The sequence below is a fragment of the Amia ocellicauda genome, chromosome 14, assembly GCF_036373705.1.
Source record: "Amia ocellicauda isolate fAmiCal2 chromosome 14, fAmiCal2.hap1, whole genome shotgun sequence".
NCBI lineage: Eukaryota > Metazoa > Chordata > Actinopteri > Amiiformes > Amiidae > Amia > Amia ocellicauda.
Window position 1 is genome coordinate 2110838 of NC_089863.1, and position 21082 is coordinate 2131919.

A 21082-nucleotide genomic window follows, 5' to 3' on the forward strand; every position below is an offset into this window, starting at 1 on the left:
GAAAGTTCCAGTGCTTTGTTCTATCACAAAGTCATGCAATGCATTGGCACCATATTTTGTACTGTGCAGGGAATATTTTAACTACAGCCAGTTCACACTCAATGTACTTTAGGCAAGCAAGGGTGGACTGGTCAATTTAACAATTTTCACCTACAACAGAAAATCATACAAAATGTGAGCCCAAAGAAGCAGCAGATTAATCATTGTCATTAACATTTTGTATTACTTTCAGTGGAACAAAGTTTGTTACAGATTTAAATAACACAATTTGTCAATATTTTCAACAATTGTCTTTTTCTGACAATAATTTAAAATAATGACTGATTCCGAATTGGCGGGCTAGTGCAACTTGAGAGCCACAAGTCAGAAGTATTTACAAGTTGCCACAGACAAAGACAGAAGAGTACAGGTGAGAGGCAGCCATCTTGTTGTTTGACTAGTTTCAGACCAGTTTTAGCACTGCTCATTTTGTTTAAAGTTTGCCTTAAATTGACATTAGCATTGTCTGTAGTTTGCCTAAATTGAAGTCAATTCAGTTCAGCTGCAGAGTTGGTGAAAGTAAATAGGCAGTAGAAAGGTGATTTAGCCAAGGACTAGCAAGGAACTAGCAGGAAGGAGACCCGCATGGTATCTTGCCTGCCTGGTGCTCAGGTTGCAGATCTCCCTAAACTAGTAGACGGGCTACTGGCCAAAGACGGGGGGGGACTACTGGTCATGGTCCACATTGGAACCAATGACATAGGAAAAGGTAGGACAGAGGTTCTGCAAGACAAATTTAAAGAGTTAGGAACAAAACTAAAGAGCAGAAACTCCACGGTAGTTTTCTCTGAAATATTTCCGGTACCACGTGCCAGGCCAGGGAGACAGGCTGAGATTAGAAAGTTTAACACGTGCTTGAAAGCTTGGTGTAGGGAAGAGGGGTTTAGGTTTATGGAGCATTGGTCTTTCTTCTGGGATAGATGGGACCTGTACAAACCGGACGGTCTACATCTAAACAGAAGGGGGGCTGATGCATTGGGAGAGCATATGTGCAGTGAAATTGAGAATCTTTTAAACTAGGGACCAGGGGGGCAGGGAGCTCTGACAATGGGAGATGTTCCTCTAAGGAAAGAAAACCAAGGGAAACTGCTAGTAGGAAAGTCCTGAAATGTTTGTACCTCAATGCCAGGAGTATAAGGGACAAGATGTTAAACTTAGAAGCCACAGTGCTGGCATGTGACTATGATGTTGTAGGAGTGACAGAAACACGGCTGACAGAAAATGATGGGGATGAATACAAGCTGGAAGGATACACACAGTTTGGAGAGAGGGGGTGGGGTAGCATTATATGTGAAAAATGACATTGAGGCAGAAGAACTTGTATTAGATCCCAGTAACAGAACAGAATCTTTGTGGGTGAAACTTTTGAACAAGAGATCTGGAGGATTAGTGGTAGGAGTGTGTTACAGGTAATTGCTGAAGCGTGGGAAATTCCAGCCTGGTAATATTACACAGTTTAAAGTCTTCTCCTCAAATGTTCTTGGGTATTGTCCTCATTCACAGCAGGTAAACGAAGATGGCTGAGGAAGGGGGGTCTCTGGTATCAATAGGATAACAAATCGAAGGTGGAGTTGGACAGGGGTTCAACTCATAAAACGCATAAAAGTCTTTGTATCAGTTTTGCCTTGCTGTACCCGGTATACTTGTATGCTGTGATCAACATTCTGGACTCTAATAAATCACATTGATCCTGAACTGTCTTAGTTCCAGTCACAATATTGGCAGTAGGAGGTCAATCCTTGAGACCAGGAGAACACGGCCTTCACCATATCTTTTGGACTATATGAGTGTAAGGAAAAATGCAATTGCTGAAGCTGGGCAAATTCCACCATGATAAATTCCACAGTTTAAGTCGACTCGCCAAACGTTCTTGGGTATTGTCCCAATTCACAGAAGGTAAACGCAGATGGCTGAGCAAAGGTGGGGTCCCTGGTATCAATAGGAACAGAAGGTTGATAAGGACACACATATCAAAAGCTATTGATAAGGACGAGTAAGGAGACAGTCTGTCTCTGTTGGGAGGGATGAGTTAATCACTGCTGAGAAAGGTATGGGTGAGGGGAACGGGTGAGCTGTTACCCTGGAATGTGGGAGAGCGGGTTTGGGCTCCATTGTCACTTGGTATGCTAATAGGCAGCTGCCATTGGATACTCTGGTGGGTGGGGTGGTCACTCTGGAAGGTGGAGTTGGACAGGGGTTCAACTCATAAAAGCTGACTTGTCCATAAAGTCTTTGTATTTAGATTTGCCTTGCTGTACCCGGTATACTTGTATACCGTGATCTATATTCTGGACTCTGTAATAAATCACATTGAACCTGAACTGTCTTAGTTCCAGTCACTGCTACAGGAGATTCCATTTTCTTACAATGAGTTTGAACGCATGCCCTTTGGGCAGTGCAACGCCCCAGCCACATTTCAGAGGGGGAGCAGGTGAACGAATCTGTAGTAATATATCTGGACGATATAATCTTTTATTCTGTGGATTTTGCAGCTCACCTGGAGCACCTCGAACAAGTGTTGAGATGTTGGGGAAATATGGGCTGAACTCCAACCAGGTAAGTGCTAGCTTTTTCAGCAAGAAGTCAAGTTTATTGGACACCAGTCAGTAGTAAAGGGGTAAGTACTGATCCGGAGAAGCTGAAGGCTGTGCAGGTATGTTCATTTTTGGGGTTTGTTGGTTATTATAGGCCAGGGGTGGGGAACCTTTTTCCTATCAAGGGCCATTCAAGTGTTCACAAATGTATGCACGGGCCACAGCCTTAATTAATACACCTACATCAAAACATTAATACAGATGAAACTTAAATTCTAATGCAAATCACTTTTTTCTAAATGCACACACTGCATTAAAAACATAAATAACTATATAGCCTACAATAAGCAAAAAGCTCAAAAACGGCATACAATAAGAGAATGAAACAAGTGTAAATGTAAATATTGGAATAATGCTCAAAAGCAATATTTTATAATTCAAAAATAACTATTAAAAACATAATTGTACACTAAAGTAAACATTTTCAACACTGAGTAACCTTTGTTTTCAACATACAAAGCTACAGTGATTAAAATCAGTGTATTTCAATAAACTATTTACTATATATTCAGCCTGCATACCTGACAGCTCGGGACAGTCCACACAGGACACATTTCTGCACTTTCCCTGCATGAGCTCATACCTCACACTGCATTTTGACAGCCCTACCAGGTGAACACATTTACTCCACGAATATATAGCATTGAAATAAATGCTCCTCTGCTGATAATATCCATGAATCATTATTTTGCGTGCGATATGCCTGCGTGCAGTAGCAATTGTGTATTGATCAGTAGAGTAAAAGCACTCGATGCCATTTGGACCTGCGTTTCACTCGCAGTGTTTTCTCAGCACTGGCACAAACCCACAAATGATCTGTCATTGCCAGTCTCACTGATGCCCCTGAATCAGTCATGTTCATATACACGGCATGTCCAAAACGAGCTCTCCTCAATCTCCGTTTCCAATCCATGTTTATTTGTGTGGTAATCACTATATCCACTCAATCTGACTACACTGACTACACGTAAGGAAACACGTGTAATGCTGTACAATGTGTTTTTCAAGCTCATGACAGACTGTAGACAGGTAGAGATCACCACTTGAATGCCAGACTGACTCTATTGTAGGGCAGGCAGGATTATGGGTTATATTTTAGTTATGATGTATTTTAATGACCGGTGAAAATAACCAGATTTTGGCTATTCTAGGTGAATGTGTTTATAACTTAATTATTTTTGTGTTTATGCAGTTAAAACGCAGTAGAGATGTTTAATACATAAGCTTGGCGCTTCTAGTGTTAAGTGTAAGTCACAGAAATATTTTTTTTCAAATGGACTCTAGGGCCGGAGCAAACAGCCTCAGGGGCCGTATACGGCCTGGAGGTCGGACGTTCCCCACCCCTGTTATAGGCACTTTATTGAGGGTTTTGCAAAGATTGCACAGCCCCTGAATAGGCTGCTGTTGGGCACTGGCAGAATTCTCCAACCATTCTGCAACCATAACCTGGACTGAAGAACATGAGCGAGCTTTCCAGCAGCTGAAGCAAGAGTTGCTTCAAACCCCCATTTTAGCCTTTGCAGACTTATCTTCCCCATTCACCCTACACACTGATGCTAGCAATGGGGGGCTAGGAGCAGTGTTGGCCCAGAGACAGGAAGGTGTAGAATGTGTGATCGCATATTCAAGTCGGAGCTTAAACCCAGCCTAAAAGAACTATAGTAATTATAGTTCCTTTAAATTGAAACTATTGGCTTTGAAATGGGCGGTGGTGGACAAGTTTAAAGACTATTTGTGGGGAAACTTATTTGTAGTTTATACTGACAACAATCCCCTGTTGCATCTTCGAACAGCAAAACTGGGGGCAGTAGAACAAAGATGGGAAGTTCAGCTGGCCAATTTCCAGTTTGAATATAGACCAGGCAGCGAGAATGTAAATACTGATGTCCTGTCCCGTATGTCTAGGAGACAGGAGACTGAACAAACCCCTGACAGTGATGCTCTGGTACAGGACCTGACCTGTGCACCAGTAGAGGCCACAGACTCAGTTGCAGAGGAAAGGTTAAGCTGAGGTTAGGGTTGGGACCCAACTTTTGAAGGAAGCAACAAGATGAGGCAGCCACAGTTAAGGTGCTGCAGCACTGGGAGCATCTAGAATTATGGGAGGGGGTGTTGTGCCATAGGACCCAAGACCCTGGAACAGGTCAGGTGCACCACCAAGTTCTTCAGATGCAGGTGCAGGAAGCCCGGAGAGCCATTTGCTTTATTTGTATTGATGGGATACGAAAAGAGATGAGGAAAGTGAACGACTTGACCTCAGAATGTAAAGCTCTGGCAGATAAAAGAGAATAGACACAGAGAGGAAAGAGAGGCGGGGGGGGTTGGTTGTATGAGGCTGAGGTGAAGATAGTTAAACTGAAAAAATAATTGAGAACCGCTTCAGACAAATTAGCCCTCACGAGTGTTAGAAATGTCAATAAATGGATTAGATGTAGAGATGACAAAAATCAAGAAATGCAGAGAGGCACTTCAGCTTAGGGAGGAGAAAGATCAGCTTGCATTGGCTAATGATAAGTTAGAGCAGAGCATTGAGGTGCTAAAGCAGGGGTTCCCAATGTCTGGTGAAGGAGGGCCAATTTCCGGAGGTTGCACGGGATGGGGGGGCCACAGCTGAAAATGAACCACCGATGAAAACTAAATATGTCCCAAATCATACCTTTTTATAACTTTAATTGTTGTTTTATTATTTTCCTCCAAATTACATGTGCAATTTGTAACAGAAAATGTTCAGAAAATATAAAAATATAGTAAAGATTCAGAAAGGGGTGGCTGAAGGTTGGCTTTGGGAAGCCGCATAAACATCCTCGAGGGCCGCACTTTGGGAACCCCTGTGATAAAGTAAGAGATGCAGAACCAGATGCATAATAAAAGAAAAGAGACAATGAAACTTAATTACTATACAATGGATGGTGAACAGAGCTTCAGTGTGGCAGACAAGGTTAGAGAGTTAAATGAAGAGGTGATGTTCTGGCAGGACGAGTATGAAGAAGTGAAGGGAGAGTTTGACAAGTTCTTAGAGAACAAGGTTGAAACAAATGTGGAAAATAGATACACGGTTGCTGTAAGGGAGGTGTATATGGATTTAGTTGCTAATATGGGAGTTATCATGCCTACGACATCTCAGGTTGAGCCGACCATCTGATAGATCTGATAGATTCTAGCTAGTCTTGTTAAAGTGTGCTGCAGGATGTTAGCTTATCACCCAGAGCATGGGCGGTATGCTGCGGTATCAGCAGAGCTGCACAGTTAGCTGCAGTGCGCTCCAAAAACCAATACCAGTTGTGAGAAGGATTTTGGGGTTTTTGACCGGTTGTTGAGAGAGTAGACGAGCGTGACAGCAAATGCGATTGCTTATTTTGTAATTTGAAAAAGAGGTAATATTACATGAAGGTAGAGCTACATTAACCTTAACAAATGTGATGTTTGTTATTCTTCTTTCAGAAAACTTTGAAATAAAGTATTGATTAAATGAAAAGTTTCCATGGTTGATTTTTTATTTTCTGGGAAGAATTTCCCGCTGTTTTTAATGTATGTATTTGTGTTTAATATTATGTTCAGAACTGTTTGCAATTACATTGTAAGCTATTTACAATCAATATGGTATTTATAAAACCAATTTATATAATTGTTTTGTTTGTGGAATATGAAAACAGCCTTTCATTGTGCCGGCAGTTATTTTTCTTGGTACTTGATCACGTTAAAGTAATGTGCTGCAAACATTTTGCAATTCTCCTGGCAAATAGATAAGCAGTTTTAACAGGACACGATGATGACCAATAGGAAACCCATTTATTGATCAGTTAAAAAAAATGAACTTGTGTTTGCAGTTCACACTACTTAACTGAAAATAAGTATGCACTGAATATAATATTACATATTAATTGGTCCCCGTGACAATTCATCCCCTCGAAAAATTGGTCCCCATGACAACTGGTCCCCGATGACAATTCGCCCCCATCATTATATGTTCTCCATGAGTGTATTCACTTATTGTAGAGCCATAGAACACACATATGTGTAGTGGGCAGACTATATAAATATATATAAATACTCACACACATACATACACAACTATTTTGTATTATTTAGTATACTGTATGTTTTTAATTGATAAATAAGTTTTATATAATTAGTCATGACAGCTGGCAGCGATGGCTGCAGGCTACTTAAAATAGATTTCATGTTAATATTGTGTAGTGTTTAGGAAACAGTGATATGAACCTGGTGATCTGGGTTTGATTCCTGATCAGAACTCATTATTTTCTTGTGTACATTATTATAATTTTATTTTAAAATATATAGTTTCCTGGAGTTAAATGGTATCAGAGTAGAATGAACAATTAGAATACTTTTGAAAATATAATGCTTACATATGGAGGGTCAGTCATGAATTGTCGCGAAACAAATTGTCATGGACTCTGTCACCCAGGGGAGCTGGCTGCCATCACTCACCTTTGACGTTGAGCACCAAGCCCTGGAAGACCTGGCTGTTAATACGCACACTGATTTCGACGCTCCAGGCCTGTCTTGGCATGCTGTTCTCAGACCACAACACCACCTTGGCTATAATTGTAATGGTAGGTGTATTTTAACAGTGAGAGACAGAATAACAACAAAAAAATCCAGAAAAACGCATTTCAAAGAAGTTATACATTGATTTGCATGTTAATGAGGGAAATAAGTATTTGATCCCCTATCAATCAGCAGGATTTCTGGCTCCCAGGTGTCTTTTATACAGGGAACGAGCTGAGATTAGGAGCACTCTCTTAAAGGGAGCTTGGTGAGAAGGTGACAACAGTTGGTGCGATTATTCGCAAATGGAAGAAACACAAAATAATTGTCAGTCTCCCTCGGTCTGGGGCTCCATGCAAGATCTCACCTCGTGGAGTTTCAATGATCATGAGAACGGTGAGGAATCAGCCCAGAACTACACGGGAGGATCTTGTTAATGCTCTCAAGGCAGCTGGGACCATAGTCACCAAGAAAACAATTGGTAACACACTACGCCGTGAAGGACTGAAATCCTGCAGTGCCCGCAAGGTCCCCCTGCTCAAGAAAGCACATGTACAGGCCCGTCTGAAGTTTGCCAATGAACATCTGAATGATTCAGAGGAGAACTGGGTGAAAGTGTTGTGGTCAGATGAGACCAAAATCAAGCTCTTTGGCATCAACTCAACTCGCCGTGTTTGGAGGAGGAGGAATGCTGCCTATGACCCCAAGAACACCATTCCCACCGGAAACATTATGCTTTGGGGGTGTTTTTCTGCTAAGGGGACAGGACAACTGCACCGCATCAAAGGGACGATGGACGGGGCCTTGTACCGTCAAATCTTGGGTGAGAACCTCCTTCCCTCAGCCAGGGCATTGAAAATGGGTCGTGGATGGGTATTCCAGCATGACAATGACCCAAAACACACAGCCAAGGCAACAAAGGAGTGGCTCAAGAAGAAGCACATTAAGGTCCTGGAGTGGCCTAGCCAGTCTCCAGACCTTAATCCCATAGAAAATCTGTGGAGGGAGCTGAAGGTTCGAGTTGCCAAACGTCAGCCTCGAAATCTTAATGACTTGGAGAGGATCTGCAAAGAGGAGTGGGACAAAATCGCTCCTGAGATGTGTGCAAACCTGGTGGCCAACTACAAGAAACGTCTGACCTCTGTGATTGCCAACAAGGGTTTTGCCACCAAGTACTAAGTCGAAGGGGTCAAATACTTATTTCCCTCATTAACATGCAAATCAATTTATAACTTTTTTGAAATGCATTTTTCTGGATTTTGTTGTTGTTATTCTGTCTCTCACTGTTAAAATACACCTACCATTAAAATTATAGACTGATCATTTCTTTGTCAGTGGGCAAACGTACAAAATCAGCAGGGGATCAAATACTTTTTTCCCTCACTGTATTTAACTTATCTTTATCAATATCTATTATTACTCTTCATAAATATGTCACACCATTATTTTAGTTAATGAATTAATATATATTTGGTTAACAAAATCTCTTGGGAAAATAATATTGATCTCAATAATGATTCACAGGTACTTCAGGAAAGTACGTTTTCATTAAATGTGTCTAGTTACTTGTTTACAGTCACAAACTACAGCTCCTAATGTACATGATCAAATTCTAATGTCCTGAAGCACTTGGTAGTTTATGTATCCCATATGTAGGAAACCGTCACCAAATTCCCGTCTCTATATATATTACTCTAATTCACTTTCCAACATTTTACTTTAATTTCTTATTTGTAAGAATTTTTTTTTTCTCCTTTCAATGATCATTAATAAAATATCTGTGATTATTTTGTCCTGAATTTCCTTGGCCTACCACCAGAGGTGCTTGCCTGACCATTCTGTCTGAGTCCTTCTCCCCTGTCAAGGTCTCTCGTCACAAGATCCTTGTCCCTCTGAGTCTTAGAGGACACCATGACTGCTTTTTTCTTACTTATCTACATAGTATTTTTTATTTTGGTGTTGCATATATTCTTTCTTTCTTGTTTCAGATACCTTAGTTCAGTGGTCACAAACTCAATTCCTGGAGGACCGCGTGTATGATGCTGGTTTTCGTTCCAACCTCCTCAGTTACTTAATTTGTCCAATTCATTTTTCAATTTGACATATTTAAAAAATATATGGTGAGCTATTTTACAGTTGATGGTCTAAAAGTGCATTTAATTCAAGGCACAGTTGCTTTTAAAATATCCTGGGTCCTGGACAGGTGTTTAAATGTATATAGCCAATTAAACAATTAGACCAATTAAGTAATTGAGGATAATGGAAACCAGCATCATACACACGGCCCTTCAGGGATTGAATTTGAGACCCCTGCCTTAGTTTGTATGGTATTCTGTATACAGTTAAATGCTTTATTCCTCATGAGTCTCTTATTCTTAGTCTTATTCTGTATCAAAAAAAAAATACATACAAAACGTGGACATTTACCTTGCACAACCTTCAGACGTACACGCAAACACACACACTGATATCCAGAGTGAATTCGGATACTAGATTTGTTTGGCATGTTTTGTTGACCTGCAGTGTCTCAAACTGCCTCTATTTATTATTACTTATCTATTAAGTTCCCCTCAGTACCTTAAGGGCTTTGCACAGTAAGTTGTCACCAAGGACTGTGATTATTCCTTTTCTCCACATGTGCTGGTTCTGTTGTGGACTGAACGACCTTGATTCTTTAGTTTTAATTGGCTTTTCAATTGTACTGAGGAGTCCTTTAGACTCTTCCTTTCTTTTGGAAGTTTCATTGACTTTGATGCACTTTTTCCAAACTGTGTTTTAAAAGCTAATTGTGACATTTCATAAAGAGCTCTTATCTCACAGCATTGACAGACATGTCTGAATTTGCTTAAATGTATATTCTTTACTTGACACAAAATCGTACATTGTGTGACTGTACAGTATGAAACTGTTATTATTATTATTATTTTTATTTCTTGGCAGACGCCCTTATCCAGGGCGACTTACAGTGCAAAAACACAGTGACGTACAAGGCATCAATCATTACAAGTTCAACTTAGCTAAAACATAGCAATTCAAAATACATTTTACAGATTCCAATTTACAATTTACACAAGTACAGTAAGAGACTTCCTACATCCTGGACGGTGAAAACTAAGTGCTGTCAAGATGTAGGGTAACAGACTAGGGCTACGGGAAAGGGAGCAAGGAGGAAAACAATCAAGAACACGAGGAGCATAATAAGCTGAAGTGCATCTAGCAGGGATAGAGGACTAATATTACAAGTGCTGTGGGAAGAGATGTGTCTTGAGTAAGCGCTGGAATGAGGTCAAGGCTGTTTTGACTTCGGTGGGCAGGTCGTTCCACCATTTAGGGCCCAGGGATGAGAAGGAGCGGCTCTGGAGGAAGGGGAGTGGAGAGGAGGCAGAGTTAGCCTTCTGGCACTGGAGGAGCGCAGTGGTCTGGAGGGGATGTATGGAGAGACGAGTGACTGAAGGTTGATTCTTATCAACCTTCAGTCATTCTTATCCTTCTGAGACCCACCACGACCAAACATTCAAATTTTAATATTGCACTGATGTGATTAAATGAAACAGCCAAAATATTTATTCTGTATTATTCTCTGTGAGTACTGTATAACGATTTCAAGTAGAGTGCCTTGTACTTCACTGTATGTTTGCACTTATGTTGTAAGTCTGCCAGGAAAAAAATTAATTAATAAAAATAATAATAATAATAATAATAATAATAATAATAATAATAGTAAAATTAATGACAACATCAGAAACAACCAAACAGTCACTTTCGCTGGTCGATGTCATGTTATTGAGTTCCACTTCTGATGTCATGCCCACTTTGTGCATTTCTTGTCTCCGAAGCGTTCTCTGTATTTCTCAGAAGTATTGAGTATTGTGGGACTCTCAAAGTGCTTTACAACTATAAACATGATAAACGTTTCTGCCCATTATGAAAGTACACTCAGTAAGAGCCCAGAAGTTTGTTCAGTGTGGCCATGGTGCCCACTCCCCCCCAGAACAGGGAGGTAGTTATAGTAGGAGACTCAATTCTTAGAGGTGTAGATCACACAGTGTGTTCTAGTGATATGGAGACCTGCATGGCATCTTGCCTGCCTGGTGCTCAGGTTGCAGATCTGCCTAAACTAGTAGACGGGCTACTGGCCAAAGCCAGGGGAATCCACTGGTCATGGTCCACATTGGAACCAATGACATAGGAAAAGGTAGGACAGAGGTTCTGCAAAACAAATTTAAAGAGTTAGGAATGAAACTAAAGAGCAGAACCTCCATGGTAGTTTTCTCCTAAATACTTCCGGTACCACGTGCCAGGCCAGGGAGACGGGCAGAGATTAGAAAGTTTAACACGTGGTTGAAATCTTGGTGTAGGAAAGAGGGGTTTAGGTTTATGGAGCATTGGTCTTTCTTCTGGGATAGATGGGACCTGTACAAACCGGACGGTCTACATCTAAACAGAAGGGGGGCTGATGCATTGGGAGAGCGTATGTGCAGAGAAATTGAGAATCATTTAAACTAGGAACCAGGGGGGCAGGGAGCTCTGACAATGGGAGATGTTCCTCAAAAGAAAACAAAGGGAACCCGCTAGTAGGAAAGTCCTGAAATGTTTGTACCTCAATGCCAGGAGTATAAGGAACAAGATGTTGGACTTAGAAGCCACAGTGCTGGCGTGTGACTATGATGTTGTAGGAGTGACAGAAACACGGCTGACAGAAAATTATTGGGATGAATATACATTGGAAGGATACACACAGTTTAGGAGAGACAGGCAAAATCAAAGAGGGGGTGGGGTAGCGTTATATGTGAAAAATGACATTGAGGCAGAAGAACTCAAATTAGATCCTAGTAATGAAACAGAATTTTTGTGGTTTAAACTTTTTAATAAAAGATCTGGAGGATTAGTGGTAGGAGTGTGTTACAGACCACCCAACTCAGATATTCAGAAAGATGCTGCATTGTACAGTGTAATCAGGACTGCATGTAGCAAGGATGTGGCTGTTATAATTTCCCAAACTTAGACTGGGAAAGCCCAGTGGGGACTACAGAAGCAGAAATAGAAATGGTTGAGATGGTAAATGACTGCTTTCTAACTCAATTTGTCAGGGAACCAACCAGGGAGAGCGCATGCATTGATCTTTTCAAATGACCAAGATAGTCAGGGGGACAGTAGTTAGAGAACCAATGGCAAATTGTGATCACAACATGGTTAGCTTTGAGGCATTCTTTCAAAAAACAAGGTCCAAGTCTAAAATAATGGTCTACAATTTCAGAAAATCAAACCTTGAAGGTATGAGATGGCACTTAGAAGAGGTAGAAAGTTGAAAATGGATGGGTATATTTTAAAAATATACTACTTGAGGCTCAGGAGCAATTTGTACCAAAACTTAGCAAACTGAGGACCAAAAAACACTGGCCAAAATGGTTTAATAGAGGTATGCAAAAAAATATCAAGAGAAAGAAAATGTTGTATAGCGCATACAAAAGGGATGGTGACGAAACAAAATACATAGAATATGTTGAGCTGCAAAGAGATCTTAAGAATGGGATCAGGAAAGCAAAGAGGGAAATAGAAAGAAACAGCTCTTGGAGCTAAAACCAATGCAAAGAGCTTTTTTCAATATTACAACAGCAAGCGGTCAATAAAGGAGGAGGTGAAACATAAAGGGCAAAAATGGAGGAATCTTGGAAAACGAACAAGATGTGGCAAATGTTCTAAATGAGTATTTCACAGAGGTTTTTACAAAAGAAAAAACAGATGACATGCCACAGGTTGACAATCAGTCCAGTCATACCCTAAGAGAGATCAGGATAAATGAGGAGGAGGTACTAAAGGGACTAGCAGAATTAAAAACAAACAAATCACCTGGGCCAGATGGGATATTTCCAACAGTACTTAAAGAAATGAGGGAAATTATTTATAGGCTGCTAACTCAATTATTCCAAATGACACTTAGAACAGGGGATGTGCCAACTGACTGGAAGACAGCAAATGTCAAACCAATCCACAAGAAAGGGGACAAAACTGAGCCAGGAAATTATAGAACAATCAGTCTCACCTGCATCACTAAAATGATTAGACAGAAAATAGAGGAGCATCTTAATGAAAACCATATTCTTGGAGATAGTCAGAATGGGTTTAGATGAGGCAGATCATGTCTTACTAATCTATTAGAGTTCTCTGAACATGCAACTGCAGCTGTAGATCATGTGAAAGCATATGATGTGATATACTTAGATCTTCAGAAAGCTTTTGATAAGGTTCCACACCAAAGACTGATCCTTAAATTGGAAGGTGTAGGCATTCAGGGTAATGTAAGTAGATGGATTATGAACTGGTTGATGTATAGGAAACAGAGGGTGTCGATTAGAGGAGTCGCTTCTAACTGGAGTGAGGTTGTTAGTGGAGTTCCACAGGGATCAGTACTAGGGCCTGTGCTTTTTCTAATCTATATTAATGATCTGGACTCTGGGATAGGTAGCAAACTTCTAGGAGTCTATGTGGACTCCTCACTTTCTCCAGCCAAACAATGTGGGGAAGCAATAAAAAAGGCAAACAGAATGCTAGGGTATATTGTCAAAAGTGTAGAATTGAGAACAAGGGCAGTGATGTTCAGACTGTACAATGCACTAGTTAGAGCTCATCTGGATACTGTGGACAGTTCTGGGCTCCACACTTCAAGAAAGATATCGCTGCTCTAGAGGCAGTTCAGAGGAGAGCGACCAGACTTATTCCAGGTCTGAAGGGAATGTCCTACTGAGAGACTGAGGGACCTGAACCTTTTCACCTTGGAACAGAGGAGACTACGTGGGGACTTGATTCAAGTCTTCAAAATCATGAAAGTAGACCACATCAAACCAGAGGAGCTTTTCCAGATCAGCAGGGACACACGCACCCGGGGACACAAAAGGAATTTGGGCTTCAAGGCATTCAAAACGGAAAACAGGAGACACTTCTTCACACAGAGAAACGTCTCAATCTGAACAAACTCCCCAGCGATTTTTTGGGAATTTTTGGGGACATTTAAAACAAGATTGGACAGGATCCTTGGATCACTTAGTTATTAATGGACACCAAACAAGCACGATGGGTCGAATAGCCTCCTCGTCTTATGTTCTTATGGACGTTATGGTCTCTCTCCTGTGTGAATGCGCTGGTGTGTGTTGAGGTGTGCTGCCTGAGAGAAACACTTCCCACACTGGGCACAGCAGTACGGTTTCTCTCCTGTGTGAATGCGCTGGTGTGTGTTGAGGTTAGCTGCCCGAGAGAAACTCTTCCCACACTGGGCACAGCTGAACGGTCTCTCTCCTGTGTGAATGCGCTGGTGTGTGTTGAGGTGTTCTGCCCGAGAGAAACTCTTCCCACACTGGGCACAGCTGAACGGTCTCTCTCCTATGTGAATACGCTGGTGTTGGTTGAGGTTAGACTCATGAGAGAAACTCTTCCCACACTGGGCACAACTAAATGGTCTCTCTCCTGTGTGAATGTGCTTGTGTGTGTTGAGATGTGCAACCCGAAAGAACTTCTTCCCACACTGGGCACAGCTGAACGGTCTCTCTCCTGTGTGAATGCGCTGGTGTGTATTGAGATGTGCAACCCGAGAGAAACTCTTCCCACACTGGACACATACCAACTGTTTGACTCTGCTAGTGTTGTGCTGCCTAATAAGCTCTGATGTCCCTGTGAATCTCTTCCTACTCTGGGGCTGGCGATGGGGACGCAGCTTTCCACACTGCAGTGGTGAGGAGGGGGTGCTGGTTGAGCGAGGTGTTCTAGGGGGTCTTGGAAGCAGCTGTCTGCGCTGAGATGATGGACTCTCTCCACTCACTGCACTGTCACTCCCAACACTGAGCCCTGTCCTCAAGGCAGCAGACTCTGGCTCACACTGTCCAGCTACAGGGAGCTCAGGCCCCAGGTCACACTGTCCAGCTACAGGGAGCTCAGGCCACAGGTCCCAGGCGCTGTGTGTAATCTTGTCAATGTTGAGATGACTGAGTGCATCTCTGAAGGGAGTCTGTGTCCTCGGCTCCACTGTGTAAACACACTCCAGTGTGTCGTCCTCTGTTTTGATGTGATCAGACAGCAGACTGGGTCCACACAGTGTTCTGGGAGAGCCCGGCTCAGCACCAGCTGCACTGGGTCCACACTCACATCCCAGAGACTGGGTCCTGCAGAGATCCACAGTGTGGGTGCAGTCCAGCTCAGGGTCGCTCTTTATGACATTTGGCATGACCTTTGACCCTGCAGTGTCAGATCCCAGTGCCCCGAGTCCCTGTGTCGACCCCTCAGTGTGTGGCTCTGCCATGTGGCCAGACTCCTGTCCCCTGAGCTCCTCCTCACTCTGTCTGCTCCTGGGCTGCTCACTCAGCCCCTGGGTGTCTTCAGTAGCTGAGGGCTCTGTGTCCTGCCTCAGACTGGAGTCCCACTCCTGCTCCCAGTGCTGCTGTTCAGTGGGAGCCCTTTCCCCAGAGTCAGGGAGAGCGCTGGCCTCTACAGCTCCTGAGGGAGAGACGACACAGGAGAGCAGCGCTGAGAACAGCAGCTCTGAAAACTCACACAGTTCATGCGATTCCTACACCAGTCATTATATCAGAACATCATTCAGAAGTGCTAATAAAGTGTCCAGTCAGCATATAAACTGGAAGCATGTATGAAGTCAGACAGTGAGAGCACAGCCTGGCCCTCGTATATGGAGACACATTATGGAGAGAGATTATGGAGAAGGCTAAAGCTACAGTGATGGGTGTATTCTGATTCTGGTGTTTTATTCCTTTCACTCTTGAAATTAAGTAATTTAATTTGAAGCACAAAGTAATTCATGGCCAGATTATCACACTGCAAGCGGGGCAACTGCCCAGGGGCCCCCCGACCACACTGTTATAATTAATTTGTGCCACACCAAAATAAATTATTATGAGAAACTCAAGCATTCCATGTTGAGGCGTTCACAGGAATATCAACACATTGCTGTTAAAAAGCAAAAGCAAAGGATCGACGTATCCCAAGGGGGAAAAATGAAGAAATAGCCAAGAAAGGCAGCTCTTCTCCAAAGTGTAACATGTACGCCGGTTTTTAATGTATTTATTTTCCAAAGGGGTCTTTAGCTGTTTGTCCGAGGCACTTGGTGCTGATGCCGGCTCTAGTGTGTCTGCTAACATTAGCAACGCGCTCATTTTCACAAATGGCAAGAATAAAATAAATAATAAAGAATAAAAAATAAACTCGGGACAAGTATGTGTCAGAAGCACCTCAGTGCACTTTAGTTGATTGCTATGGAGTCCGAGAGCTGGACTTTGATGACATACTAGTGACTGAATGCCTGAATGACTGAATGCCACAATATAGATATTAGGGCTGTCAGTCAATTAACGTATTTGATCGGTTAATCAATGGGCATTAGATGATTAAATCGAGCACCTACTTATTAAAATAAGTGTAACAGTCTTTAAGAGTTTGCGCCATGCAGTAACATTTTTATAAATACTAGGCTTTGATATTACATTATAACAACAATGTAAATTTATATTAAAAAAAAACACAAAATAGTTATAATCTCCAAACTAAAGTATAATTGGTACAGCAAACGGGTGTATTGCTCACAAAACTACTCACACTGGCCTTTCCTTTGTCGTCAATGTTTCATTCTGAAATCAAGTTTGAATACAAATGTTTTCCCTTTAGTGGCTTCCCAGAAAACACGTTACCACAACATAAATTACGTTGCTACGACATTGTGGCAACATTGTAAGTTAGCAGGGTTGTAACCCTCCAGTTTATGTGCGGATACTGGGCCCTATTCATCAAAGAGGCTGTGACAGCCGGACACAATATGCAGGGTTTCGGCGGTGTCCAGCTTTATTGAGCTTCACAGGCTCATTCAGGGGGAACACAGATAATCAGTGGGGAAAAACAAAAGCAAAACAAGAAAATAAACATCCAAACAAACGTCCACACAAACGGGAAAATCTAAGTATATCAAATCATATGCTTTCACATGATCTACAGCTGCAGTTGCACGTTCAAAAAATTCAAATAAATTAGTAAGACATGATCTGCCTCGTCTAAACCCATGTCGTCTATCTCCAAGAATATGGTTTCATTAAGATGCTCCTCTATTTTCTGTCTAATCATTATTTCCAACATTATACAGGTGATGCAGGTGAGACTGATTGATCTGTAATTTCCTGGCTCAGTTTTGTCCCCTTTCTTGTGGATTGGGATGACATTTGCTGTCTTCCAGTCAGTTGGCACATCCCCTGTTCTAAGTGTCATTTGAAATAATCGAGTTAGCGGCCTATAAATAATTTCCCTCATTTCTTTAAGTACTCTTGGACATATCCCATCTGGCCCTGGTGATTTGTTTGTTTTTAATTCTGCTAGTCCCTTTAGTACCTCCTCCTCATTTAACCTGATCTCTCTTAGGGTTTGACTGGACTGATTGTCAACCTGTGGCATGTCATGTTTTTTCTTTTGTAAAAACCTCTGTGAAATACTCATTTAGAATATTTGCCACATCTTGTTCGTTTTCCAAGATACTTCCATTTTTGCCATTTATCTGTTTCACCTCCTCCTTTATTGACCGCTTGCTGTTGTAATATTGAAAAAAGCTCTTTGCATTGGTTTTAGCTCCAAGAGCTATGTTTCTTTCTATTTCCCTCTTTGCTTTCCTGATCCCATTCTTAAGATCTCTTTGCAGCTCAACATATTCTATGTATTTTGTTTAGTCTCCATCCCTTTTGTATGCGCTATACATTTTCTTCCTCTTGATATTTTTTTGCATACCTCTATTAAACCATTTTGGCCAGTGTTTTTTGGTCCTCAGTTTGCTAAGTTTTGGTACAAATTTCTCCTGAGCCTCCAGTAGTATATTCTTAAAATATACCCATCCATTTTCAACTGACTCTGTATCCAGTGTGCTACAGTCTACCTCTTCTAAGTGCTGCCTCATACCTTCAAGGTTTGCTTTTCTGAAATTGTAGACCATTGTTTTAGACTTGGGCCTTGTTTTTTTCAAGAATACCTCAAAGCTAACTGGAGTGAGGTTGTTAGTGGAGTTCCACAGGGATCAGTACTAGGGCCCTAACCCTCAACCACAGCATTCCAGTCCTGACCCGGAACCCATGAAGTTAGCGCGCACCCGTCTTCCAGCCGAGGAAAAACAGAGGAGGATGCAGCAGCTCGTACGACTCATCCTAGACCTCTCCCTGAAGCTCCCGTGAGTTCTGCACAGTGTCCGCTCTTCACTCGCAAGCAATGTCTCTTCTCGGCTAGTATCACTTGGAAAGCTACTACTGCCCTTGTATCTGTGTTGCTTGATTCCGGTTCTGCAGGCAAGTTCATTTACCGGACGACGGTGATTGAACTGGGAATCTTATCTTCCTCCTCATCGACAGTGTACAGTGTACAGCCCAACGACGACAGATGCGATATCAGTGCAACTTGTTTTACTACATGGACCTATACAACTTTAAAATATCATGGGTGTGAATAATAATCACAGTAAATATCTGATAATGTCAGATGCTGCAGCTTCAGTATTGAAAGCAGTGTGAGTGCTACTCCTCAAGCCCACATTAAAGAGGAGTCTCCTCGGAGAGTGCCTAGAGGTGAGTGCACCTTCACCACTGTTATTAACATATTTACAGTTACTGCCGTTTAACTGTACTGAAAAGTACAATATTGAATTATCTGAAGTACCAGGTTGTGTGTATGACACAGTAACTGTGGTTGTTTTCAAAACAACATTTTTAAAATCAATAATAGGCTTTTTATTTTCTGTATCGCGGAATGGTAAATGGCAATATATAGCCAGTTGGTTAATTAATTATGTTGCGAATGTATTTACATTTGTAACTAATTTGTCAGAAGTGAAAAACAGAAGTGTTCACATTTTCTTCGCATTGTATTTTTCTTCAGTGAGCCGGTTTCATTAAGTCCAGGTGTTGTGTGTGAAGATGCCACAGAAACGAGTTTTGTATTTGTTTGATTTTTAAAGGACACTGAATTGTAACTAATTGTAACAAATGTAACTTAATGGCTACAGAATGGAAGGGAACTTTCACACAACTATTTAAAAAGTGGTCAATACTGACAATTAAGATTAGTTATAATAATGAATACGGCTTATTTGAATGCATTATAGTTTAGAGTTATTTTGTTAATCTAGAATTGAGCCAGTCGATTTGAACATCGTTGGCCCAACGCTGCTGTGCTATCTGGGCAGGACATTCAGCAGTGTCCCGATCACGCCAGCCACCAGAGAAACACGTTATGGTATCGTAGCAGACCTATGATTTAATTAATTTATCAATACAAGCTGATATACGTATGTTTTACTGTCCTTGTTGTTAATATTGATACATATAATTTACATCGGTTTGTGATGCTACTGCGCTTAGGCTACCTCACGTATAGCCAGCCTATTACAGATATTATAATTTATTTCTTAGCTGACGTCCTTTTCCAGGGCGACTTATAAAATATAAGAGCAATATAAAGTGCAATAATACAGTACAGTGCATAGCACATAGCTGTGGAAACTCATGAAACCTATACTTTCAAATATAAAATAGTGATTTTAAATACCAAGCAAATGAATCACAAAAGATTTATTAATCTCTTCATTTTATAATTCTCATCAACACAAAACATTCATTTTGGCACTTTTCACACGCAGCCAAACGTGTAAATCCCAACCCTGACGCAATGCAATGCAATGTGTGTTTTGCATTTAATCCAGTCACTGCCATCGCGCAAAGCATTAGGATTACATTTCATTGGGCGTTAAAATCCCACGATGCTGTGAAGCAGTTCAGCAGGGATGAAACATGATATTGAACGGGGTGGTGTGTGAGGATTGTATGCAAACACAGTTAGTTACTAAATATGCGATGGATTTATCTTAACACACAGACTAAATGTGACTGTTGAATAGCTATACTTACACTATATATAGCCCACGGTGCCTCCGCTACACTGCAGTGAGTTATAGCATTTGCCAGTAAAATACCAGTTATAAGCAGCGCCGCCCAGTACGCTTCACATTACACATGACACCATTACATTGTATATAATAAAGGCCTTCATCCTCTTCAATAAAATGCGGTCCGCCCTCGCTTTGAAAAGTTAAAATGATTTTCTCTGTAGCTAATTAAAGCTGCTTTTCCTTTCTAATGAAAATCCGCGACGTTGCGCGCAGTGCTCACTGGACCAGGACCGTCCCTTTCAGCAGGTCCTCCCTCGACACGGGCGTGATGTCCAGGCCCTCCTGTTTCCTGTCTTTGTCAAAGCGAGAGCTGTGTTTGGTCTGGACATGTACTTTCGTTTACTTTTCTTTCTTTGTCCGTCTCTCGCCTCTCCTCTGTTGTTGTGTTTCACCTCCAAAACTCCCCCCTCACAACACAGTACCGGCCCAATAGTTCCGGGACACAATTGAGCAACCCTCTCTAAAGCATGATACATACATGTCCATATACACAGGGATGGGCAGTATTTTTGATACATTTATTTCAAATACAAAATAGGATTTTGTCATTTGTATTTGATAGGGTTGATAGAAATGGCTTCATATTTTGTATCAAAATACTTCAGTGTTTTGTATTTTGTAGTTTAAAAATACTGTAAAATACTTTGTGAGAAGTCTACATGATAACATCATTAAAATGCTGCCTCTGACTGGTGCCTACTTGCCCAGACTTGTTTGGATCAGAACAGAAAATTGATCCATACCCGAAGAAGAAGGTCAAGGTGAGAAACGTGTAGGTTGAGAGCTTTCCATCGATTTTTTAGCATAAATTGCTAAAAATTGTAACAGTTCATGTTAAGTTTTGGTGTTCGTTTTAGTAGCCTAGGCTAAATCGTTTACCAATTTACATATTGTTCTAGCTAACTATTTGACCCGAGTAGCAGCCCTCACAGTTAAAGTTAACATGCTACTTTCAGCCTATGTTAAG

The 21082-nt window shown here is 41.4% G+C and overlaps 2 protein-coding genes across 2 annotated transcripts in view; one reads left to right on the top strand and one right to left on the bottom strand.

Moving 5' to 3' along the window:
• The first annotated feature begins 2132 nt into the window (after positions 1-2132).
• LOC136768283 (zinc finger protein ZFP2) overlaps positions 2133-21082 on the top strand; it is a 45796-nt gene continuing 26846 nt past the window's right edge. The window contains exon 1 of the mRNA XM_066722410.1: positions 2133-2595. The gene's annotated coding sequence lies outside the window, so the exon portion shown is untranslated. The remainder of the gene's footprint in view (positions 2596-21082) is intronic.
• LOC136768294 (zinc finger protein OZF-like) lies at positions 10028-20750 on the bottom strand. Its single transcript, XM_066722428.1, has 2 exons — positions 20075-20750; positions 10028-15629 (listed from the first exon to the last, which is right to left on the bottom strand). The coding sequence occupies exon 2, from the start codon at positions 15433-15435 to the stop codon at positions 14257-14259; it is 1179 nt and encodes a 392-aa protein (XP_066578525.1). The 5' UTR covers positions 15436-15629; positions 20075-20750; the 3' UTR covers positions 10028-14256.

Bases quoted from the DNA above. Each gene is read 5' to 3' on its own strand.
- LOC136768294 (XM_066722428.1), bottom strand. From the start codon at position 15,435: ATGGCAGAGCCACACACTGAGGGGTCGACACAGGGACTCGGGGCACTG.